Genomic DNA, 24,680 nt, shown 5'->3' on the forward strand with positions numbered 1-24,680 from the left:
CCGTGTGGGAGCACGGCTGGTCACAGAGCTTGAGATTTGAGTCCTGGAGTGCTGGAGCTTCCCAGGCACGTTGTGGTCACAGCTGGTGACCGAGCTCCTGGCTGCCTGCTTGGGGTTGGGGTTGGGATTGAATCCTGGGGTGTGGGATCTTCCTGAGCTCCCTGCCAGAGCATGGCTGGTGACAGAGCTTGGGGTTGAGATTTGAGTCCTGGGGTGCTGGAGTTTCCCAAGCACGTTGTGGGGTCACGGCTGGTGACCGAGCTCCTGGCTGCCTGCTCAGGGTTGGCATTGGGATTGAATCCCGGGCTGTGGGATCTTCCTGAGCTCTCTGCTGGCGGCAGAGCTCGCGGGCTGTGTTTGGGGTGCTGCAGCTGCCCGGGCCCGCTGCCGGGGCTCCTCTCGCCCTTTTATGAGCGCTGTCCCGGCGGGGCCGGCGCCGGGAGCCTGATTGGCTCCGCATCACCGCCCGCTCCCGGGGCCGCTTCCTCCTCCCGCGGCCAGGTAGAGCCTTCCCGCGGCCAGGTACAGCCTTCCCGGCCTCCCACCCGCGCAGCTCGCTCCGCCTCGCCTCAGGGGTTTTTTTCCCTTCCCCTCCCTTGTTTCTCCCCCTTTTTTCCCCCTTTTCCCCGTTTCCCGGGCCCTGTCCCGTGCGGGGCGCGGGGGGATGAGCAGCGGGCTGGTGGACGCGGCGGTGTTGGCACCGCTCAAACCCGTCAGCATGTCCGGGGAGCCCAGCGAGGACACCCCGGTCTTCGAGGACATCAAAGGCCCCTCGCGGCCCCTGGAGAACCCTCCCGAGCTGGCGCAGGTAAGCGCTGGGAGGGAAGGGGCCGCTCCCGCCCGCTCAGGTGCCTCCGGGTTTGGGCTGAATTCTGCTTTGTTTCTCCCGTCGTGGCTGCGACACCTCCGTGGCTCTGTGGGCTCCCGCTTCCCCCTGCGCTGGCTTTTCTCCTGGGCGTGTTGGGTTTTGTTCGGGAATTTTGGTTTGGGTTTTCTGCCTTCCGTCTGCCTTCAAAACTCCTCGGCAAAGTCCGTGTGGGCTTTGCTCCCGCTCCAGGGTTCAGTCCCTGTCCCCTGGGCTTGGCAGGCCAGGGGTGTCCAGGGTCTCTCCCACCGGGAAGGGTTTTGGGATCGGGATTGCTGTGCCTGCGCGTGCCAGACGGGACACGGGACCTTATTTTCCATTTTATTTGATTTTCTGTACTTTTCCACCACCGCCGTGGGGAAGGAATGCTCCTCGAGATTCCCTGGCAGCATTCCCCCCAGATAAAGGCCGGGATAAGGCTTTGGGATGTTCCCGCAGGCCCACCCCTCTCCTGGGCCCTGCTGCCCACCCCATGTGGGGGACCAGGCTCCGTGTGCCACCCCCAGAGCCTCTGGCCGCTCTTCCTGCTGCAGGGAGGGTGAGGCAGGCCGGGCCCCACCCTGGAGCTGAGGTTTCCCCTTTTCCCGCTCCGTGGGGCGCGGGGTGCCCAGGTAATGATTAACCCCAACCCCACAGCCCCAGCGCCATTTTGAGCGGGGCGGGAGCGCTCCAGGCCCGGCTCCAGGGCCACACAGGGACCCCCACCCGGCCTCTGCTCCTCCAGAGACCCCTGGGAGGCCACCCCAGCCTGGGTGGCACCAGCCAGGCTCAGGCCCACGTCCCCAGTGCCCCTGCTCTGGTCCCCACGTCACCGGAGTGCCCAGGGCCATTTTGGGGCTGTGTCCCGCAGAGGGAGGTGAAGGCCGTGGCTCCATCCCTGGATTTCCTGGAGCTCCGGGATCCACAGGGGCTGTCAGTGGTGCTCGTGGCTGTGGGGTCAAACAGGGAGCCATTCCTCCCTCCCCTGTGGGGTTTGGGGATCACCTGGAGCAGAGCTGGGTGGTGGCTCTTGGAAAGCTGGGATTGTCCCCAGGGCCTGTCCCAGGGGGAAAAGCAGTCAGCTCCCTCCAAACCCCCTCAAAAAGGGTTGGGCAAGGTGAGCTTGGCTTCTTGCCTTATTCTGTCTGGGTGGGATGAGGCAGTGGCCATGGCTGGCCACCTCCTGTCCCCCTCATGGGGACACCCATGGTTGGGGACACCTTCACCCCACCCCATCCCTGCTGCCCTTCCAGGGGAAAGGTAGTTTCTCTTCCCAGTTTGGTCCCACTTTCCTCTGGGGCGGTGGCAGCTGAGCTGTGGCCTTGGAGGTGTCACCCTTTGCCACTGACCCTCCTGTGTCCCTCCTGGGCAGTGGGATCCTGGCACAGCAGCTGTGGAGCTGAGCAGGTCCCATGGATCCCATGGCTCCCCAAACCCACGCCGGGAGCAGGGCTGTGCTGGGACACCCCAAGAGCCCCGGGCTGGAGCCCACAGCCCCTGGGCAGGAGTTTCCATGGCCTGGTCCCTTTTTCCCAGCGGGTTCCAGGGGCTGTGGGAGCCCTGCCTGGAGGCTGGAGGAGCTGCAGGGCTGGGGAGCCTTTGCTCCAGAGGGTTTTTATCAGCTTGACAAGGCAGGTGCCAAAGGCTGTGACCTGTCAGGCTCCAGCTCGGGGCAGTTCCCGTGCTCTGGGTGCCTGAGCTTGGGAAGAGGCAGGAGCAAATCATCCCTGTGATTTCACTGCCATATATCCCCTTCAAATTGCTTTTCAGGTGGGAGCTCTTTGCTGTCAAAAATTTTATTGGATTCGGCTCAGGTGGAGACAGATCCTTTGTGGAATTTCCAATCAAATTTTCCCTTTCCTTGGCTTTTCCAACAACAAAAACAAAAAACAAAAAACAAAACAAAACAAAAAAAAAACAAACAAAAAAACCCCAAAAAACAACCCAACCAACCAAACAACAGCAAAAAAACCCAAACAAACAAGAAAAAAAACCCAAAAAAACAAACAAACAAAAAAAAAAAAACAACAGAGAAAGGAGGGAAAAGGGCTTGTGAGAGGAAAGGACTTTTCATTCCTGATTTGAGTCAGATCAGCCAGAAAAAGCATTTTCCTCTTTAAATCTCCAGTGGCTGATGCTGGAGGGAATAATAATAATAGTAAATAATAATAATCAAAAGTAATGCAGTTATTAATAAAAATAATAATAGTAGTAGCAGTAAAGCAAAAGTAATGTCCAGGGAACATTTCAGGAGAGGAGGAGCTGATCCCTTTGTGTGGCTGTCGGGTTCCCTGGATGAGTGAGGGGCCTGAGGGATTTATTCTTGCTCCCACGTGGCTGCCACAGCATTCCTGGGCCCCTGGGGCTGGAGAAGCATCCCAGGATCACCCGGGCCTGGAGGGCAGGGCAGGAATTGGCTCCTCCCGGCTCCCCTGTGGCTGTGGGGAGGTGGCTCTGCCACCCTCTGTCCTCGAGGGTTTGGGAAGGCAATCCCTGTGTCCCTGACTCCAGCTGGGAATTCTGGTGTTGGAGGCTGTTGAGAGAGGCAGGAGCTGCTGGGAAGAGACAGAAGGACAAACCCCCGACCCTGTCCCTTGGTTTAACCCCTTCTTGCCTGTGCCAGGCCCCAGGGCAGTTGTGGTGGGGCTGGTGAGCTCCCGGTGGGGCTGAGGCTGTGGTGGGAAACAAGGAAGATGCTGATGAGTGTGGAAAGGGATTTTCCTTGGCTGCAGGCTGGGGAGCAGCAGCAAAGGGCTCCCTTTGTGTCTCCTGATCCCAGTTCCTGCCCCACAGGCACTTCCCCACCCTGTCCTTGGCTCTCTCTGGGCTAGGGGGGGCTTAGGAGGAACAAAACATCTCCAGCATCTGGGGGGTGCTTGGACACATGAGATGGGATGAGGAAAGTGCTGTTCCCAGAGCTTTTCCTGGCACTTCACCTCCTCAGTGCTGGGAATGGCACTGCCAGACCCTTCCAGCAGCGTGGAAGAGCTGTGGAACAGGGTGCAGGTGCTGTGCTGTTCCTCTGACTTATCTTGGCAGGGATTTTGCTCTTGGATCACAGGAGGAGCTGGATCCAGCATTTTTAGGAATGCTCCAGCTTTCAGGAGCTGTTTCAATCCTGCCCCTGTGCCATGTCCTGCACCTCCTTTGGTGCATCCTTGTCATGAATGTGGCTGTGGTGGCTTGAGAGTGGCTATCCCTTGGAGCAGGGATGGCTTTCCCTCCTTCTTGGTGCTCCAGTGCCTTGGAACCAGGGTGATGGGTCCTGGTCAGGGCCAGGAGAGTCCTGCCTTCCATAAATAAAGCTCCTTTACTTTTTAGGAGAGATGTTGGAGTGCCCAGCACAGCTCCCAGGGCATGATTCATTTCCTTGGAATCTCAGGAGCTGCAGGCAGGGAATAAATTTGGCTTTTCTGCAGGGAAAGGGGAGATGGCTGCTTTGGAATTTTGCTGTGGGCCTGGAATGAGATGCTTGGGGGGAATTCCCTCCCTTGGGGATCCTCCTGGCTTTGGATAAGGGTTCAGAAATTCCATGCAAAATCCATTTCCAAAGGGTGCTGGCTCCAGGGAGTGCAGGAATGGGGTGGGAGAGATGGGAAGTTAAATCTTGCCAAGGAGGAACGGGAACACCTGATCCCTCCGGCACGAGGATGGGTTTGGGAGCTGGTGGAGCCTTGCATGAGGGATCTCCAGAGGGAGGGATCCTTCCCTCTGTTTTGCTTTGGGATCAGCTGATCCCAATGCTTTTGGGACCAGCCCGTGGATTTACAAGTCTGATGGGCTTTGTGCCTGGCAGGTGTCTGCAGGGCCACGGGGAGCTGGGATAGATTCCCAGAAATGATCCATTTATCCCTCTGATTTTGCTGGAAGACCCTCAGGAGAATCCCCAGCCCAGGGGTGTGCCAGGGGTTGGTCCCACAGCAGAGCAGCTCCAGAGCCTGCAGGAAGCTCTGGGTAGAACCAGTGAGGCCAAACCCAGCACATGCCAGGGCTTCATCCACAATATTTGTTATTTGGGTTTTCTGGAGGCCCCAAATGCTGCTGAGCTCCCTGGGTGGGGGCAGGAGGGAGTGAGGAGCAGGATGGAAGGAGCAGGAGGATGGAAGGAGGGGGATGGAAGGAGGGGGAGGATGGAAGGAGGAGGATGGAGGATGGAAGGAGGGGGAGGATGGAAAGAGCAGGATGGAAGGAGCAGGATGGAAGGAGGGGCAGGATGGAAGGAGGAGGATGGAAGGAGGAGGAAGGAGGATGGAAGGAGGAGCAGGATGGAAGGAGGAGGATGGAGGATGGAAGGAGCAGGATGGAAGGAGGGGCAGGATGGAAGGGGCAGGAGGATGGAAGGAGCAGGATGGAAGAAGCAGCAGGATGGAAGGAGGAGGAAGGAGGATGGAAGGAGGAGCAGGATGGAAGGAGCAGGATGGAAGGAGCAGGATGGAAGGAGGGGCAGGATGGAAGGAGGGGCAGGATGGAAGGAGCAGCTCCATGGAGCAGCTCAGCCGAACTCTGAGCCGCGGAGCTGCGGCTCTGTCCCGGTGGGACAAAGGCTGATTGTTCTGCTCGGGAAGGAGGGAGCGAGGGAAGGGGACAAGGATTCCAGGTGTGCCATGCTCGTCCTCCTCCCTGGGACCTGCCATCCGCTTGGATTAGCTGGGAAAGCGCCTGGGAGTTGGTGTTCTTTTCCTTTTTGGAACGCTGGGAAAGGAGGGAACGAGCGGGGCGCTCCGGATTTCCCTCTACGGCTCCTCCTGAGCGCTGTGCGGGAGGCAAATCCCGTCACCTGAACTCGCTGCCCGGCTTTGGGGAATGCATTTCTGGCCCGTGCATCACCGCCCGGGAGTTTTCCCCCTCTCAAACCTGTTCGGTCACCTCCCGGCGCTGTTTTGTTCTCCTTCCCTGCTCCAGTGAGTTCTTTTATCCAACCCATCCACTGCAAATAATCGCACTTACGAGCGTCTTGTGAGCTCGATTACAGTGTTTGCTTTCCTCGTGCTCCATTGGCGAATTCCCGCAGTCACAGGGGCCGGCCGGGCTCCGGGGATTGGAGAACTCGTGTTTACAATTCAGATGTTCTCAGAACTTGAGCTAGCATGAAAACCCTCCAAAAAAACCCCCATGGGCTGTTTACCACATCAAAGAGCTTCAGCCCCGTTCAAGCTCGGCTTGAAACTCAAACAAAGAATCTTTCATTGAGTTCAGAAATGCTGCGAGAATTCTTGGAAAATTATTGTTTTTTCAGCGTGATGGGGAGGGACCTTAAGTTCCCACCCAGAGCAGGATTTGTGAGTATTAAAACATTTCAGGACCTCGCTCCTTGTAGGATTTTCAGTGCAAGCAGGAGAAGGGAATGACAAGGAATTCATTGCAGTGTAGCTGCTCTGAAAACACAGGTTTATCCCAAAAAGCAGGGCATTATCCATCCCTTATCAGATCCCTCACACCTGAGGTGATTTATCTCATGGATCTGAACCCATCGTGGAGAGGCCAGAGGATGTGGATGTTCTCCAGCCCATCCAACCATGGGGTCTTTTGTTGTGTATTTATTTACCCCAAATATTTTAATGTTGTCTCTACAAAATTGTAATTTTGCTGCTCCTCAGGGACATTTCAGGGAGCTCAGCCCAGGAATGGCTGAATATATTAAAATTCATATATAAATATTAATATATTCCTCACAATGAACAGGTTTGATGTTCTCTTAGCTGTGGAAAAGCCCCAAATTTGTTGGGAAAATCAGGGCATCTCCCCAGGTGCTCATCCAAAACATTTCTGCATGTTTTGTTCTGGGCAGCTTCCAATATTTGGGGGTTTTGTGGTTCTGTGGTGTGGGAGGAGCTCAACTCCATTAATTTGGGGTTTGCCATCCCCTTGGGGATGCCAGGAGTGTCCCAGTCCTTGTGTTTCCCAGGGCTGGCAGTGCCCAGGCTCCCAAATGCTCCCACTGGGGTTTCTCCAGGGCTCAGAGCTTCCCCTGGGAGCTGTTGCTGGCCTGTGCCATAATCAGCTTCCCTTAATTAACAGCAACTGGGGATTCCTTTATACAGGGAAAGTGTGGAAAGGGAGGGTTTGGGTGGAGGGCCCTGGGTCTGGAGGAAACCCCAGATTTCTGCTCCCAGCACCACACCAGAAGCACAGAGCAGGGGGTGGAATGAGGTGATGGTTGAGGTCCCTTCCAACCAAAACCATTCCATGATTCCATGAAATACTCAGCACAGGGCACGTGGCAGGAGTGGGCCTGCTCCAGTGTCCCCCTCAGTCCCAGTTTTGGCAGATCTCCTTGGCCTGGGGATGTTCAGGCTTGGAACAAGGATTGGCCTAACCCAAGGCAGCCTCAGGCTCTGTTTTGTTTTCCCAACTGCTCTGGGAGGAAGCTGGGGCTGCAGGGATGGGGGGATTTGCTGTCTGCACGTGAAACCTGACCTTGCCCAGGGTCTGCCCGGTGGTTTGCCTGGAAAGAAGGGGATTTGTGGCCTCTTTGATGGGATCTGGGTGCCAGGAGGGCTCCACAAGCCCCGGCAAGCAGCCAGTGACTCATTCCATTGTCAGCCCCTGGGAGCTGCCTTGGACAGGAGAGTGAGCTGCCACAGGGGCTGGGGGAGGCAGAGTCAATCCCACCAGCTGGGGATGAGCCCTGGGAGCTCCAAACCTCTCCCACAACACCTTCAGGACCTGGGGCAGGGATGTGGAACTGGGGGAACTGGAAGGTCAAAGATAACCCCTGTGTCCTGTTGGCAGGAACAGATGGATAAATCTGTCCAGGTAATCCTGGGGATTGTGGCCTCCAGGAGTCAGGGAGAGGCAGTTTTGGGCTGGAGCTGAGTCCAGAAGGAGCAGTGGAGCTGCAGGGGGCCCCTGCTCCTGGCTAATTCCAAATCCAGAGCTGATTTGTGCCCGTGTAACCCAGGGTTCCTTGAGTGTTTTGGCTGAGGCTGGAGCAGCTCCAAGCCTCTCGATCTTCCAGGAGTTGAAATAACATGAAAACATTTTTCCCAAAAAACCCTCCAAGGGGCTGTAGCAGCTCACACCAGGGATCAGCCCAGAGTGACCTCCAGGAGCTTTGATGGAAAACCTCCATTGCCTTCAGGGGCTTCACCTCAGCCTTTGCTGAGCAGGAGCAGCTCAGAAATCATGGAATTGGAATATCCTGAAAGCTGGGGAGGTGCAGCTCCCTTAAACCCTCATGTCCTCCCTTCCCACACTTTGAGAGTTGTCCTCACACCATGTACGGAGAGGGGAGAGGCCATCCCTGATTGCCACCTCCCTTCCAGCTCCATCCAGGGCTGAGGTGGCTCTTGGTGGTCCTGCAGAAGTGGGATCTACCCCAAAAATGTGGATCACCAAAATCACCATGGGAGCCCCCCACCCTCACATCTGGAGATGCTCCTGTGTCATTCCCTTCCCGCTCTGTCTCCAAGGGTTTGGTATTTTTCACTCCATTTATGGCTCTGTTTTTGGGAAGGTTTCTGCTTGCTGCTGGAGCCTGGCTGTTCCCAGCTGCTCCTCTGGCAGCCCCTTGACCTTGGAGTTGGATGAGGCTGGTTTCCCTGACTCCCTTGGCCTTTGGGATTGTGGCATGATCCCGCTGATAAATTCCTGAGCTGGATTGCCTTTGAGGGAGCCTTTATCAGCTGCTGGAGGGAAGGAACTGCAAACACAGCCAGCAGGTCTGGGAGTGGGACTGCCTGGATGGAGATTCCCAGCTCCCCTGGTTCCTGGGAACTCATCATCTGCTCAGGGAGTTCCAACACAAGGGCAGGAAAGAGCACCGGGATAACCCTCCCCATCTCCTGGGCCAGCCATGGGCACAAACCCGGAGAATGAATGAAATTCCATGAATGATTTGGGAGCAGCACCTCATCCTGGAGTGCTGTGAACACCCAGCTTGGGGCAGGATGGGGTCTGACATCCTTTGTCTGGCAGGGAACTGGGGCAGGAAAAGGGGAAATGCCTGGGGTGGATGATGTCAACCTTGGTCACCTTGGAGGTGTTTTCCAAGCCAAATAATCCACGAATGCCTCGAGGGCAACCCCTCACCCTGGAGTGCTCAGAGCCCATCCAGGGCCTCCCTGGGCCCAGCACATTCCCACGGATTCCATCTGGGACAGGCTTTGTTGTTTACAGCAGCAAACGTTGGGCACTTGAAAGGAAGAGTCCCGGGGCTTTCTTTGCTAATCCCGTTTTACAGAGAGTTCCAGGAGACGTGAGGAACAAACAGAAAATAACGTCGATGCAGGTCGGTATCAAACCCAAATGATCAGAGGATCAAATATTTACCCAGGTCAATATTTAACCAGGAGACAATAAATGCTGATATTGAACCAAATCTGGATATAAATACAGGCTATTTATAAAGTGAGCCTGCAAAGGGGCACTGCCAGGGCCGTGCCAGGGGGGTTGATTGATGATTATCCTGCCCATTGTTTGCTGATTCCCTTGGAGGCTGGAGTTTCGTGCAGGTGCACGGAGGGAAGGAGCCAGGGCTGGGTGGTGGCACGGCCGTTGTGCCACACCTGTGCCCAGGTCCCTCATCCTGGGACAGCCCCCCCTTCCTGCTGGAGCCACCTCCTGCTGCTGCCCCATTCCTTGAACCCCCAGGTCAGAGAATCATCCAGACAGGGACTGGTTTGTGCTGGGGGGACATTGGAGATCACCCAGCCTGACACCTTCCATTGTCCCAATGCTCCAAGTCCCAGTGTCCAGCCTGGCCTTGGGCACTGCCAGGGATCCAGGGGCAGCCCCAGCTGCTCTGGGCACCTCTGCCAGGGCCTGCCCACCCTCACAGGGAACAGTTTTTTCCCCAGTACCTAATGTAAACCTACTCCCTTTCAGTTTAAAGCCAAGTTTGGGTAGGAAGGGATTTTAAGATTCCTTGGGCAGGGACACCTCCCACCATCCCAAGCTGCTCCAAGCTCCAACCAACCTTGGGCACTGCCAGGGATCCAGGGGCAGCCACAGCTGCTCTGGGCACCCTGTGCCAGGGCCTGCCCACCCTGCCAGGGAACAATTCCCAATTCCCAATATCCCATCCATCCCTGCCCTTTGGCACTGGGAGCCATTCCCTGTGTCCTGTCCCTCCATCCCTTGTCCCCAGTCCCTCTGCAGCTCTCCTGGAGCCCCTTCAGGCCCTGGCAGGGGCTCTGAGCTCTCCCTGGAGCTTCCCCTGTCCAGGTGAGCACCCCCAGCTCTCCCAGCCTGGCTCCAGCCCTGGAGCAGCTCCGTGGCCTCCTCTGGATTTCATCCAGCAGTTCCACATCCCTCTGATGCTGGGCCTCAGGGCTGGATGCTCTTGCCTGCCCAGCATGGACACAGGTGACATTTTTCTTACCCCCTGTCCCCAGAGCTCTTTGCAGCCCCCCACGCTGGGGTGTTGGCTGTGAGCAGGAGCCTGGATCCAGCTGAGAGGGAATCTCCCACCTGGGAGAAGGGCTGGGAGCTCTGCCCAGGCAGGAATGGGCACAGGGCTGGTGAAACACCCCCAGGTCCCCCCCGTGCCACCCTCAGAGCTCTGGTGCCTGTTTAGCAAACACTGATTTCCCTCCTGGTCCCCTGGCGCTCCCGGGAGGTGACAACACCTGATGTTCCTCTGGGGCCGTTTGTCATTTATCACCTGCAGATTAGGAGGTGTTTAATCAGGGGACAGCCAGTCCCACCCCAGCCCCAGCCCAGCTCTCCGTGCTCGTGGTTAATCCGGGTTTATCTGGGGCCTGCCAAGAAATGTTTGTGTTGGACTCTGCTTGAATCGATCTCTGTGCTGATAACAGCTCCCCCAGGCTGGGACATCTGATCCAGGCATAAATCCCAGGCTCCTGCAGGATTTATGGGAACTGCCAGGGCTGGAGGGGCTCATGTCCACCCCTATGAACCACTGGAAAATCCTGCTCCTCCAAAATCCCCTCTGGAGAGGTGGGATGCCATTGCTCTCTTCAGTGAGCCACTGGTTTTACTGGGCCTGGGGGATTCACACCCTCCAGCTCTCCCAGGGGCTGCTCCTGAGGTTATCCCATCCTCCCCAGGGAATTTTGGTCACCAGGTTTGGGTGTGCTGTCCAGAGACACAAACTGGTGTCCTGTGGCCTTTCTGGAGTGGACAAAGTGCTGCTTTGTGCCTTCTCCTTGTTTTTAATTTGGTTTTCTTTCTCTGCCAAGTTGAGGAGATGATTCTCCAGGGTTAAACTTGGGTGACTTTTGGGGGAAAATCCCCCCAGAATTCAGTGCTTTGGCCATGAGAGGAGTTTCTTGTTGGCTTTCCCTTCCTGGACAGCTGCAAATCAAAGAGGGTGGGTTTGGGTGGGATTTTGGGAAGGAATTCCTGGCTGGGAGGGTGGGCAGGCCCTGGCACAGGCTCCCAGATCCCTGGCAGTGTCCAAGGCCAGGCTGGACAGGGCTTGGAGCAGCCAGGGACAGAGGAATGGGATGAGCTTTGAGGTCCCTCCCAGCTCAAGCCATGGTGGCACTCTGAAGGATCCCAGTCCCTCTGGCCTCCCAGCAGGTCTGTTGGTGTTTCCCCTTTCCCTGAGCTGCTGATCCCTGACTCGTGGTGGCTGCTGGAGCTGTGGCCATGCAGTCAGGGTTGTCTGGTGCCTCCTGCCCCCATCCTGGTCCCCAGGGATGGCCTGGCCATGACTGTGAGGGAAACTGGACCCGTGACCCCACTGAAAACCTGCTGGCTCTTCATCTGCAAGGCTCTGAGGCCTTTCCCCATGAGTCCACATCACTGTTGGGATGAGCTGAGCACCCTGTGTGTGGGATAAATTCAGTCCTGCCCAAAAAGAGCCAGGAAATGGCTCCTTCCTGCAGGGGGGCTGGGCTGAGCATCCCAGGTCACTGCTGTCCCATGGGAGGGGACAGGCAGGGGGGTCCAGCTCTGAGATCTGAAACTCTCCTGGCAGTGAGCAGGAGAATGGTGTGAGAGGGAGGCAACAGGAGCCTGGCAAATACTGGTTTGGGATCTGGAGGAATCCCAGATCTCTTCCCCTCTTCTTGGTGCTGGAGGGCTGTGGCCTGTTTGGGACACTGACCTTGGAGAAAGGATCTGGGTCTGAGGGATCTGGGAAGAGCCCTCAGCCCTCTGTGGGAATCTGGGAGAGGCAGAGGCAGGAGGAGGGAGAGGTGCAGGACATTTGTGAGCTCACTGTCATCTGTGTGGGGGTGATAAAGGGATTTAAGGTTCCGTGCCTCAGTCTCCTTGGGGAGCTCAGTACTTCCCATTTGTCTCTTCTTCCCAAAGAGGTTTCCCTGTTCCTCCTTGGACAGGCTCCAACCATGGTGGGCAACCACCAGCTGCTTCCATGGTGTGGGGTGGGAGGAGGCACCCCTGGCATGGGGGACACCTGGAGACCTGGGGGGCTCTGGGGGTGCTGCTTTCCTTGGCCAGGGGAATTTGGGGGGTCTTTGGGGTGGCCAAGGCAAGGAGGACACCCCACTAACCCAGCCCTGCCTCCCACAGCTGCACCCCATGAGGATGGACCAGCGGATGCCACCGCTCATCCTGGAGGTGAGCACCTTCCCTCATTCCTTCCCCTGCATCCTCCTGCTCCTGCTGGGAAGAGGAAACACAGGAGCCCCCAAGAGACTGAGCTGGGACATTCCCTACTCCCCATTCCCACTCCCTCCTTCCATCCCCACTTCCAGCTGGGGCACATCCCTTCCTCTCTGCCAGTCCCCTGTGTGTGTCACTGTCACCTTCATGGCCTGTGTGTCCCCATGGGCTGTGGGACCCAGGAGTGACAACCAGGAGCACCTGAGTGCTTGAGTGGCAGTTGGTCACCTCAGTTGTGCTGGTCTGAGCTGAGGACTTTGTAGGATCATGGAATTGTTTAATTTGGAGAAGCCCTCTCAGACCATCGGGTCCAACCATTCCCCAGCACTGACCCGTGTCCCCAAGTGTCACATCCACATGGCTGTTAAATCCCTCCAGCAATGGGGACTCCAGACAGGGCTGGACAACCCTTTTTGGGGAAGATTTTCCCAATATCCCCTGACCTCCCCTGGCCCAGCCTGAGGCCGTTCCCTCTGCTCCTGTCCCTGTTCCCTGGAGCACAGCCCGACCCCCCCGGCTGTGCCCTGCTGGCAGGAGCTGTGCAGAGCCACAAGGGCCCCCTGAGCCTCCTTTGCTCCAGGCTCAGCCCCATCCCAGCTCCTCTCCAGACTCAGCCCCTTCCCAGCTCCTCTCCAGGCTGAGCCCCTTCCCAGCTCCTCTCCAGCCTCAGCCCCTGCCCAGCTCCCTCAGCCTCTCCTGGGGCTCCAGCCCCTTCCCAGCTCCTCTCCAGCCTCAGCCCCTTCCCAGCTCCTCTCCAGCCTCAGCCCCTTCCCAGCTCCTCTCCAGACTCAGCCCCTTCCCAGCTCTTCTCCAGGCTCAGCCCCTTCCCAGCTCCCTCAGCCCCTGCCCTGGGCTGGGCCCTGCCTGGGAAGTGCTTTGGGGTGGGAGGTGCCAGCACCCGGCCGGGCAGAGTTTTCCAGGTGATTCCACAAACAAAAGGTTCCCGTGTGTCCCTGTGGGAGGGACGCTGGTGCTGGGGGTTCCTGCAGAGCTGTGGCACGGTGGGGCATTCCATGGGGTGGGATTGTTGTTGTCCAGGTCCTGCACACTCACAGAGAGCAGTGGGACAGGGATGGTGTCCCCCTGCCTGGTGACAGCCACTGCTGTCCCTTACCACCCCTTTCTCCAGGAGCCTGGAGGGGAATTGCTGCAGTTTTTTAAATGGAAAGATCAGGAAATGACAGTGCTCTGCAGGGAGGGGTGGTTCTGGAGGAAGGGAGGTTGGGTGACACCAAACAAGAGCCCTCCATGGAAATTTGAGCCCTTGATGCCTTGTGCAGACTCACCTAGAGCAGAGGCTGGACAGAGTTACAGAATAAAGCAGAGATTTATTAAAAGACCTCAATGGATCCACCTTGGGCAGCACAAGAGCCCAGCCAGGACCACACCCAAAATGGTCACAAAATGGTCATGGGCTCTCTCACTTTGATGAGTTCTGCTCCATTTGCATCTTGCAGTTCATTGTCCCATTCCAGCTTTAGCCCCTGCAGTCCCATCCTTGTTTTTCTCTCTCCAGCCCACGGTGTTTGTGCTCTTGGGCTGAGATTTGGATCATTTGTCCTTGGTCCCCAGCTGGAGCAGGATTGGTTTGTCTCCCTGTTCTGTGCACAGAGCTCAGCATCCCCTCATATGAAGTCCAGACCCACACACTAAAGCAGCACAGAATCTGAAAAATAGAAAAGCAAAAACCTGAGGCATCACCCTCCATGGAAATTCGGGTCCTCCATGGAATCCTTTAGTTTGGAAAGACCTTTTGAGCTCCACACTTTTCCCCATTTCTCTCCCGCCTGGTCCCCTGCGGCAGAAGGACCTTCCCTTGGGAACTGGAGGTGAGAAAGTGAAATGCCAGAGATAAGGGAAGTGTGAAGGAAATGGCAGCCAGCACTCACCCCGCCCTGCTCCTGCCAAGTGGGGCCGTTCATGGCTCAGGAATGTGTGGCATCCCGAGCTGCCCGGGGCGAGCTGATTCCCAAGGGAACATGGCCCGTGCCAGCCCGGGTGCCAGGAGTGCCCAGGGCTGGGCTCCAAGGCTGTGCCGTGGTTCTCCCGTGGTTCTCCCGAGGGAGGAACCAGCCCAGCCCCAGCAGGGAGGGGTTGGGGCTCTCCATGGGGATGGAGTGGAGCTGCAGCTCTCCCAGCCCCTTCCCTGCTGATGCCTCGGGGTAAAGAGGGAGGGCAGGCACCAGGGTCAGGGTCCAGGGAATGGCTAGAGCTGTGCCAGGTGGATATCAGGGAAAGGTTCCTTATCCAGAGGGTGCTGGACACTGACCAGGCTGCCCAGGGAATGGAGCTCCGGGAATGTTTAGTCAATCAGGTTGTTGGGGTGCCCTGTGCAGGACCAGGGGCTGGACTGGATGATCCTTGTGGATCCCTTCAATCCTTGGCATATCCCATGAGTCCACAAGCAGCTTTAGGCTTTGCCTGAGCCAGGGTTTCTTCTCCAGAGGGGCTTTGGAACTTCCTTTAACCAGGACAGGAGTTTGCAGCACCTCCATGTTTGACAAGGACAGCCATGTCATGGTTGACGCCCTTAGAGGTGTTTTCCACACGTGACAATTCCCTGGTTCTGCAGGATTCCCAGCAGGCTGTGTACACACAGCACCCTGGCCCTGCCCTGCCCGGCCTCCCCGAGCTCCTTCCCGAGTGCCCAGGGTGGATTGGTGGCTGTCCCCTGCCTGGGTGACAGCCAGCTCAGCCATGTGTTGCCAGCAGGGCTCCCAGAGGTGCAAAGGCTCTGAGTGAGCTGCAAGCTCTGTGATCCTTTCCCTGGAAAGGGCCAGGAAATCTCTTGGCTCCCACCCAGCTTTGTTAAGAGCCCTGAGGTGGCAGCAGGGCTGACTTTGGCCCATGGCACCATGGTGACACAGTTCAGGGCTGGAAGTGGCTCAGGGCGTGGGCTGAGCTCAGCTCCTGCTCCTGGAGTGCGCTCTGGGCTCTGCCAGGGAAACCTGGTCCTTTTCCAGCTGCTCTCCATGGGAATGAAGGCTGTGACACTTGGGGAACCACGCAGTGAAGGGCTGGAGCTCTGCACGAGAGCTTTAGTGCTGGGATCTGCAGCCACAGCGAACAGAACCTGAGTCACCCAGTGCCAGAGGATGGATTTCCTCGAGGATTGCTCCATCAGGGTGCTGGATGGTTGGGCCTGGATCCAGTGGGATGCCCCAGCAGGCAGGAACCACGAGGGGAAGGAGCCCAGAGGTTCTGGTAGCTTGGAGGAGCCAGGCTTGTAAAAACAGCTCTGTAAAACCAGAACTAACCCAAAGGTTAGGCCGGGGCTGAGTCACTGCCTAGGTGAGGCACGAAGGCAGGAACTGTTCCCTTTTCAGGCTCAGAACACGCTGAATTAGTGGCAACATCACAAAGAATTCTAGGCCCTAATTATTCCCAATTAATTAAAGATATTGTCCTAGAGTTCCTCAGTTCATTAAAGAGACTGCCCCAAAATAAAGCACTCCTCAGGCTGCTGAGTTTAAAGGAGACCAGAGCCAGCATGTCCTGGGCAGGCTGCAGATCCAATGTGCCTGAGGTGTGATCCTGGCTGGATTCATCCCATTCCTAGCGCTCACTCCTGCTGCTTGCGTGGCCAAAGCTTTGTACCCAAAGCTTGCTTCCCTTTATCAGGTTTGATTTCTGTCCTACCTGCATCCTCTCCTGGCTGCCCGGTGTTATCAGGGCGATAGGGAGGGGGGAAGTGGGGCAGAGGACGCTGATTCAGCCCTGGGGAGTCTGGCTGAGTCAGACCCGGAGCTAAATCACCTCAGCTCAGGTTCCTGGGCCGTCACCGCTGCTCCCTCCATTTCCTGCTGGAGGGACGTTGGTCTCCCCCCGCTGGCAGTCAGGGTCAGCGTTCCCAGCCTGTGTCCGTGTTTTTGCCGCAGGCACGCTCGGAGATGGACAAGTACCTGTCCAGCGAGGTGCCGCCCGTGCCCATGCTCCCGGACAAGAAGTACCGCCGGGAGAGCGCCTCGGTGGTGGACGAGTTCTTCTCCACAGAGAAACCCAGCTCGGCACCCTACAGTGTGAACATCAACGTCATCCTGCCCGACACCACCCACCTGCGCACGGGGCTCTACCGGCCCCCCAAGCCCGTGGCCCCCTTCCCGCAGATCAAATCCGAGCCCGGCACCGCCTTCTCCCAGCCCTGCTCGTCCTCCTCCGGCCCCACGCAGACCCTGCCCGACTTCACCAGCGTGTTCAGCATGCCCCAGTCGGTGGCGGTCAACAACATCTTCATCAAGCAGGAGATGCCCGCGGAGATCCCGCTGTCCGCCCACCCGCAGCAATCCCAGCTCTTCCAGCTGCCCCTGGGCGCCGCCAGCGCTGACGTTCCCACCCTGGCATCCTCCTCCAGCAGCACCACGGCCATCAGCTGCCTCAGCGGGGTCACCATGTCCACGGGCTCGGTGGCCAGCGTGGCACACAGGCCCGTGCAGCCGGCGGGGCCTCTCAAGCAGTACCCACACGTGGCCCAGGGACAGGGCAGCTTTGGGAACATCTCTGGGCAGTTCTACCCCGCCCCGGGGGTGACTCTGCCCCCCTCGCCCCCCAACTCACAGCCCGGCAGCCCCGAGAACCAGCCCGAGCTCATCAACACCATCTCTCCCCCGCCCTCCTATGAGGCCACCTTTGGACTGAAGCTGGTGCAGTCGGCCCCGATGCCCCCAGGGCCCAACGGCATCGGGGGCCTCTCCCAGGGCCACGTGGTGATGCAGCCCCCCAAGTACAACCGGCGCAACAACCCTGAGCTGGAGAAGAGGAGGATCCACCACTGTGACTACCCAGGTGTGCTCACGGGGCCTCTGGGGGCTCTTGGCACCCCAAGGGTGGGTGGGAGCCTCCAGGGAGGATAACCTGAGATCTTTTTGGGGTGAAGCTGTGGATGCAGCCCCAGGGAAGTGGGAGGGAGTAGAAGAGGTAGATCCCACCAGCACAGTGTGCTTCCTGTTGTGTCCCATTCCCTCTCCCTATACACTCAGGCAAATGCGACTCAGCAAAGCTCCTAAGGCAGGGATGCTCCTGGGAATCTGCTCCTGGGAATCTGCAGTTGGGAATCTGCAGTTGGGAATCTGTTCCTGGGAATCTGTACGTGGGAATCTGTACGTGGGAATCTGCTCCTGGGAATCTGTACTTGGGAATCTGTACTTGGGAATCTGTACTTGGGAATCTGCTCCTGGGAATCTGCTCCTGGGAATCTGCACTTGGGAATCTGTTCCTGGGAATCTGCTCCTGGGAATCTGCTCCTGAGCTGTTGCTTCGCTCTGGTCCTTCCCAACCCCAAGCAGCCACTGAAGCCACTCTGCCATTCCCATTCCCCCTTCCTTTCCCTCTCTCTCACATTGGGTGGGAAACCAGCAAGGAATTCCCACCAGGAGCCCTGCTGGACTCTCTGAGAGTTCTGATCTTCTAAAGAGGCAATGAACTGAACATCCCTGTGCCATCCTTCCATGGCTCCACGTGCTGCAGCAGGAGCTGCGCAAGGGCATTCATGGAGTGCTTTGGGTTGGAAGGGATGTTTAAAGGCCATGTCATCCCACCTCCTGCCATGGACAGGGACACCTTCCTGTCCCAGCTTGCTCCAAGCTCTCAATCTGGGATCAGCCCAGAGCAGCTGTGGCTGTCCCTGGATCCCTGGAAGTTGCCAGGCTGGACAGGGCTTGGAGCAGCCTGGGACAGTGGGAGGTGTCCCTGCCCATGGCAGGGGGTGGAACTTGGATGAGCTTTGCTTCCAATCCAAACCAGTCTGGGATTCCATGGCACACACCAGGGAAGCAAATCCCATTGAGAGATGGCAGTGAGAGCCACTCCGGGGCCAGGACACACCTCCCACTTCCTGGGCTGATCCCCAGGGCTGAGCAGCTGTGGATTAGCAAACAGCTTTCCCGTGGGGGTGTGTGAATGAGCAAAGTCACTTCCTAACTGCCTCAGGGAGATTTACTGACCCTTTTCCTGGCATGGGAGTGGCTGAGGCCATCCCAGAGGCTCTGCCTGCTCCAGATCCCATCTCCAGCCATGATGCCAGGAGCTGCCTAAGAACAGGAGAGGTTGAGAGAGATCTTTCTGTGCTTACACCTTCCCACTCCCTGGCACCCTGTGGATCAGGGGCTTTCTGAGCCACAGGCTGCCAGTGGTTGATGGTTTGTGCTGAATTTTTTATCTTCTGCTGGTATCAGACACACTCCTCGTGTCTGACTGCTCAGAGGCTCATCCTGCAGGATTTGCACCAAGGCAAAGCTGCTTTTAGCAGGATTTTGGTCTGTGGCGCAAAAAAAAAAAACCAACCCAAAAAAAACCACCCCAATCTATGCTGAATAAATCCTGGGTCTGTACATGCAGAGATGGAGCAGGGGTCCATGTGATCCCTCCCTTGAAGGTTCAGATGGAAGTGACTCCAGTCAGGAATAATGGTGAGGGATTCTCACCAACCTGGCCTCTGTGAGGAAGTGAGGGGGGCTTGGAGACTTCACACCTGGAACCAGATGAACATGGGAGAGCTGTTGGTAAAGCCCCCATCCAGAACCTTCCAGGGCCTGAAGGGGCTCCAGGAGAGCTGCAGAGGGACTGGGGACAAGGCATGGAGGGACAGGACCCAGGGAATGGCTCCCACTGCCAGAGGGCAGGGATGGATGGGATATTGGGAATTGGGAATTGTTCCCTGGCAGGGTGGGCAGGCCCTGGCACAGGTGCCCAGAGCAGCTGGGGCTGCCGCTGGATCCCTGGCAGTGCCCAAGGCCAGGCTGGACATTGGGGCTGGAGCAGCCTGGGACAGTGGGAGGTGTCCCTGCCATGGAATGGGAAGAGCTTTGAGCTCCCTCCCAACCCAAACCATTCCTTCATTCCATGATCTCTCTCCCAAATGTGAGGAGCTGCCAAAGCTTCAGAGCCCCAGAAGCAAAACTGAACAGGGTCACCACCCCTTGTCCCTCCTGCCAAGGAGGAGAAAAGCAGCTCCTGCCCCACCTGAGCAGGACAGGACCAAGGGCTGATCCTGAGCAGGAGGCTCCTCTGGGCTGGCTGGAAACACTGGGATGAAAAATATCCCTGTGCTGCTTGTGCAGGTCATAAAAATGCAAATTCATATTTGAATGTCCTCATCAAAACACAAAGCAGCAGGGCCAGAAAGGGCAGCAGAGGCTTCCTTAAGCTTTATCCAATTTAAACTTCAGAGGAGTCAAACTGACTCCTTTTGAGTTACCTGCTGTTGGAACTGTTCCCCAGTCGTGGTGTTTCTGTTAAACACTGTCTTGATGAAACCTGTTCATGCTGGTCTTGTGAAAACACTTCCCCCTGGCTCTGCTCTGGGACCTGGAAGCCAAGTTGTGACTGTCCCTGGCTGTTTCTTTCCTGGAACATTGGTACCACGTCTGCTGGGCCAGGACTGTTACGAAACCCGGCCTTGCAAAGTCCTGTCAGCTCTGAGAGGAGCCCAGAGAGACAGGGCAGCACAGAGCCAGGAGCGTGGGGGAATCAGGGCTTTTCATCCTGGTGCTGGAAGGGGGGCTTGAACCTCTGTGCTTGACTGTGCCCCCCTAATTCCCAGCACAATTCCCATGGGTGGCAGGAGGAGGTGGTAAAGCCTCTCTGCCTAAGAGCAAACGCTCCTTAGTGCTGAGCCCAAGCCAGGCTTATTTGCATGGCCCAGCTCTATCCCTCCCCTCAAATATCAGAGTTTGTTTGAGTAAGGGCCCCTTTCTCACAGGGAAATTGTGCTTTTTTCTGTCCTTGCAGGTTGCTCAAAGGTTTACACCAAGAGCTCCCACCTGAAGGCACATCAGAGGACTCACACAGGTAAGAGCAGCTCCAGGAATGATGCCAGCCTCAGGTACCAAAACCCCCAAAAAGGGAAAGGTTAGAGTGGACATCAGGAAGGAATTCCTGGCTGGAAGGGTGGTGAGCCCTGGCACAGGGTGCCCAGAGCAGCTGGGGCTGCCCCTGGATCCCTGGCAGTGCCCAAGGCCAGGCTGGACATTGGGGCTTGGAGCAGCCTGGGACAGTGGAAGTTACCATGGTACAAGATGGGCTTTAAGGTCCCTCCCAACCTGATCTGTTCCTTGAATCCTTGATTTTTTGTCACTCTGAGCTCTTCCCTTGATTCCCAAATCCTGCCTGGGGCTGATCCTGCTGATCCTACAGGAAGGCTGCATAAGGCCTGTGCTGCACATTTAGGATCTCTGAGGAGACCAGGGCATCTCTTCTGTGTCAAACCCCCACCCCAGGGCTCCCAGGGAGAGGGAGGAACCCCTCGTGTCTCCCTGAGTTCCACTGCCTCTGAACCCACCCAGGGAAGGGCTCCCAGTCCGTGAGGGGATGGGCTGAGGGTGCCACAGGGAGCCCAGCTGGGAGCAGCTCCCAGCACAGCTCCCCTGGGCTGATCCAGCTCCGTGACACTCTGCATTCAAGCCCTGGCGCCCTCATTAAGGCATTTATTATACCTGAAACATTATCAGATCCCCAGGTAGTCCAGGAACCATCAGTGCCCTCATAAATCTCTTTTATAGGAGGGCTGATCTTTACTGAGAGCAATTAAGCCAGGCCCAGAGTTCACTTCTGTTTTTTATGAACAACGACCAAAGCCCGTTCTGTGGCTGGGAATTGCTCCTTGCTCTTGGCTCTGTTCCTTCCCCCCCTTATCAGCCCTTCAAACAAAGAATTTCATCTTGTGCCTGAGCCACGGTGGTTCTTTGGCAGGGGCTGGGCACGAGGGGCTGAAAACAGCACGGAAGGGCTGGAAAAAAAGGAACAGGAAGGATGTTGTCCCAGAGCTGGGTGCTGATAGGGGTTTATCACAGTCTGGAATCAGGCCTTTAAAATGAAATGCAATGAAATTAAATTAAATATCTCTTGTCCCTTCTGTTGGGAGCTCTGTGCCCAGGACAGGATCCATGAGTTGGGTGCCTCCTTACCTATCACATATAAAGATGTACCCAGAAAAACCTGGGTGGGTTTGAAATCCAGGAAAACTCAGTGGTTTTCCAGGTTTCCCAGTAATCAGGCAGGAAATCCAAGTGGCTTTGCCTTCTTTCCTTCCCCTGCTGTTAGAGGGAAGGGTGGAGAGGTGAGGGAGGGTGTGAGCTGAGGAGTCAGGACCACTGACCACTGGTGGCGTGGGATGAGCAAAAAGCAGGGAATCCAATCCAGAACCATCCTACAGTCCTGGCCCAGCATCTCTGCATCCAATGTTTTTAAGCCTTGTGTTTTGCTTTGGAGGCCTTATCCTTGCTGAGGTCCTCACCAGAGCTGCAAGAGCAAGGCTCACCCCAAATCCTGCCTCAGCTCCACCACCCAAAGGGTTAAAAATGTCCCTTCTCCCATTCCCTGCCTGACAAGTGCCTGCTCTGGGACCTCTTTCCTTGTGGTTTCGTTGCCATGGCCAGGCTGTTTTCCTCTGCTGGAGCTACCATTCATTTCCTGGGTGCCATTGTGAGGTTAAACATAAACCCCCGGGGCGGGAATGCCACCTCGGATCCTTTGTTTGAGCCCGCCCTGCCGTGCTGTCCCGGGAGAGGCAGCCAGCTCCAGGGACAATGGGATACCCGGGACAATGGGAAACCTTGGGATTCCGTCCTGGACATCCACCTGGCATTGTTTGAAAGCAAAGGGCTTGACCCAGCCCGGCGACCTGCAGGGGACAAGGTCTGGGCTGCAAGGGGCAAATCCTGCCTTTGGGAAAATTCTGCTTTGGGGAAAATCCTGCCTTTGGGAAAATTCTGCTATTTTGGGGCAAATCCTGCCTTTGGAAAATCCTGCTTTGGGGAAAATCCCACTTTTGGGGAAGATCCTGCCTTGGGGAAAATCCTGCCTTTGGGAAAATTTGCTATTTTGGGGAAAATCCTGCCTTTGGGAAAATCCTGCTTTGGGGCAAATCCTAACTTTGGGAAAATCTTGCCTTTGGGGAAATCCTACTTTTGGGAAAATCCTACTTTGGGGAAAATCCTGCTTTTGGGTAAATCTTACCTTGAGGCAAATTCTGCCTTTGGGGAAATCGTACCTTTGGAAAAATCCTGCATTGGAGCAAATCCTAACTTTGGAGAAATCCTGCCTTTGGGAAAATCCTGCTTTGGGGAAAATCCTACCTTTGGGCAAATCCAAACTTTGGGAAAATCCTGCCTTTGGGAAAATCCTCTCTTGGGGCAAATCCTGCTTTTGGGCAAATCCTGCCTTTGGGAAAATCTTACCTTTGTCTTGGCATGTCCTGAGTCCCATAAAACCCCCACCAACTCCTTGTAAATCCTCTGCAAGTGCTGTGTTCACATGAGCCATAAAAATCCCTCTCCCTTTCCCATGGAGCAGCATCCAGGGGTTTTTGGAGGAGCAAGATGTGTTCATGCTGCTCTACCTCCTCCAGGTCCATGTATCCATGGTTTTGTGTTTTATCCACTGCAGGCAAGGCATTGGAGACCTTGCTGTAGTTGATTTCACTTCCCTGGCCAAACGTGGCATTCCCAGCCCTGGAATTGTTCAAGGCCAGGTTGGATAGGACTTGGATCTAGTGGAAGGTGGAATGTGGTCTAGTAGAACCTGGTCTGGGGAAGATGGGCTTTAAGGTCCCTTCCAAGAAAAGGCATTCCAGGATTCCCTGGCTCTGTGGGAAGAAGGGCTTCCTGGGAGCATGGAGAGGAAGGAATCCCTAGAAGTCACTGTAGGAATCCCTGGAAGTTGGTGGAACCTGGTCTGGGCAGGGTGGAACATGAAGGGCTTTACGTCCTCTCCAAGCTGAGCTGTTCCAGGATTCCCTGGTTCCATGGAGCAGGCTGTGGGAGGAAGGGCTCCCTGGAAGGCTGGGGAGGAAGGAATCCCTGGAAGCACGGCAGGGCAGGGCACACATGCCCGTGCACGCGTGCTGCGTGCGGACGTGCGCTCCCGCCGCCGCTGCGCCCAGCACTTGGCCCCGGGAAGGGTAAATATTTGAGGTCGGGAATGTCAGCACATTCCCTGAACTCTGCCTGCCTGTTCAGGCTGTTAAGAGCAGCACTAATATTTGAGAGCACCACGCCCTGCGTGGGGACATGGCTGCAGCCAGGGCTCAGCCCCGTGGCCCGGCTGGAAGCGGCCGCGGCTTTTCCGGCGCAGTTCCCAGCTGGCTGGGAAGGTTCGTGCTTGAGTAGATTTCGGTTGGGAATGGGTGTGTTTGGGAGGGAGGAGGAGAGGGCACGGGGATGACATCACCTGAATGTGCTGAGGGAAACACAATGGGTTGTGTACAGAGCTGCTGGCAGAAGAATTAGGAGGTGTGGAGCATTAGGTAATGGAATCCTGGAATGGTTCGGCTTTGGGAAGGGTCTTTAAAGGCTGTCTGATCCTTTAGGGACATTTTCTACTAAACCAGGTTCCTCCAAACCCCATCCAACCTGGCCTTGAGCACTTCCAGGGATTGGGCAGCCATCAACATTGGATGGCGGTTTCAAAAAAATTTAGATTTTTCAGATTGAAATTTAGATTTAGAGCCCTGTCTTCCTCCTGGTGCCTCCCACCACTCACAGCTCCCTTAGGAATTTCTGGCTTTTTATTTAAAAAAAACCAACCTAATTCACAAGTTGTCTTTTTTGCCAGAAATGCTCCAAAATCCAGCAGGAACTTGAAGAGCACCAGAAGGCAAAGTGGGAGGGGGTGCAGAGGGGCAGGACCTGGCTGGTGCAGCTCAGTCCCTCGGTGGCGCTGGGCTGCGTGCAGCCCTGGCAGTGCCAAGGAAATTGGGTGTCTCCCAGAGGCTTGGGGGCGTTTTTGGGAGGCTGGGCAGGGGGTGGAGAGGGACAAGCCCTGTGTGGTGCAGCTCAACCCGTGCTCCCTCAGCAGCCCTGGGCTGTGCACGCTGGGGAGCCCTGGCAGTGCCACTGACAGGGGGATCTCCAGAGGCCAGGGCGGGTTTTGGGGGGCTGGGCACATGTGTGACCTGTGGCTGTCCCCGGGCAGGTGAGAAGCCCTACAAGTGCACGTGGGAGGGCTGTGACTGGCGCTTCGCCCGCTCGGACGAGCTCACCCGGCACTACCGCAAGCACACGGGGGCCAAGCCCTTCAAGTGCCTGGCGTGCGGCCGCTGCTTCTCCCGCTCCGACCACCTGGCCCTGCACATGAAGAGGCACCAGAATTAGGAGCTGCCTCCCTTCCCACTTCTCTGAGAGCAGCTCAAACTCTTCCCTTCTCCCAGGGAAGGACGTGTACATAGGAACGGCCCCGCGCCGCCATCGCCCAGGCGGCAGGAGAGCCCTGCCAGCCTGGCCCCGATGCTGTCTGGTCTTACCAGAGACTGGAACCCCTCAGCTCACCTCAAACCCGCCCTGACTGCAGACTGAGCTCCTGATGAGGC

The 24,680-nt window shown here is 56.8% G+C and overlaps 1 protein-coding gene across 1 annotated transcript; it reads left to right on the forward strand.

Annotated features, from left to right (window-relative positions):
* Positions 1-664: 664 nt before the first annotated feature.
* Positions 665-24,465, forward strand: LOC139597433 (Krueppel-like factor 5). The gene is made up of 5 exons (XM_071442780.1): positions 665-808; positions 12,287-12,334; positions 16,258-17,161; positions 20,105-20,164; positions 24,287-24,465. Exons 1-5 carry the CDS (start codon positions 665-667, stop codon positions 24,463-24,465), a joined length of 1,335 nt encoding a protein of 444 aa, XP_071298881.1.
* The last annotated feature ends 215 nt before the right edge of the window (positions 24,466-24,680 follow it).

Source organism: Agelaius tricolor, unplaced genomic scaffold (genome assembly GCF_023055355.1).
Source record: "Agelaius tricolor isolate 1412-34295 unplaced genomic scaffold, bAgeTri1.0.p SCAF_17, whole genome shotgun sequence".
Taxonomy (NCBI): Eukaryota; Metazoa; Chordata; class Aves; order Passeriformes; family Icteridae; genus Agelaius; species Agelaius tricolor.

What these genes read in the sequence shown, in the direction of transcription:
- LOC139597433 (XM_071442780.1), top strand. Translation starts at nt 665, where the DNA reads ATGAGCAGCGGGCTGGTGGACGCGGCGGTGTTGGCACCGCTCAAACCC. An exon ending in TGCCACCGCTCATCCTGGAG is followed by an intron (nt 12,335 to 16,257) that starts GTGAGCACCTTC and finishes TTTTTGCCGCAG; the next exon opens with GCACGCTCGGAGATGGACAA. An exon ending in CCACCACTGTGACTACCCAG is followed by an intron (nt 17,162 to 20,104) that starts GTGTGCTCACGG and finishes CTGTCCTTGCAG; the next exon opens with GTTGCTCAAAGGTTTACACC.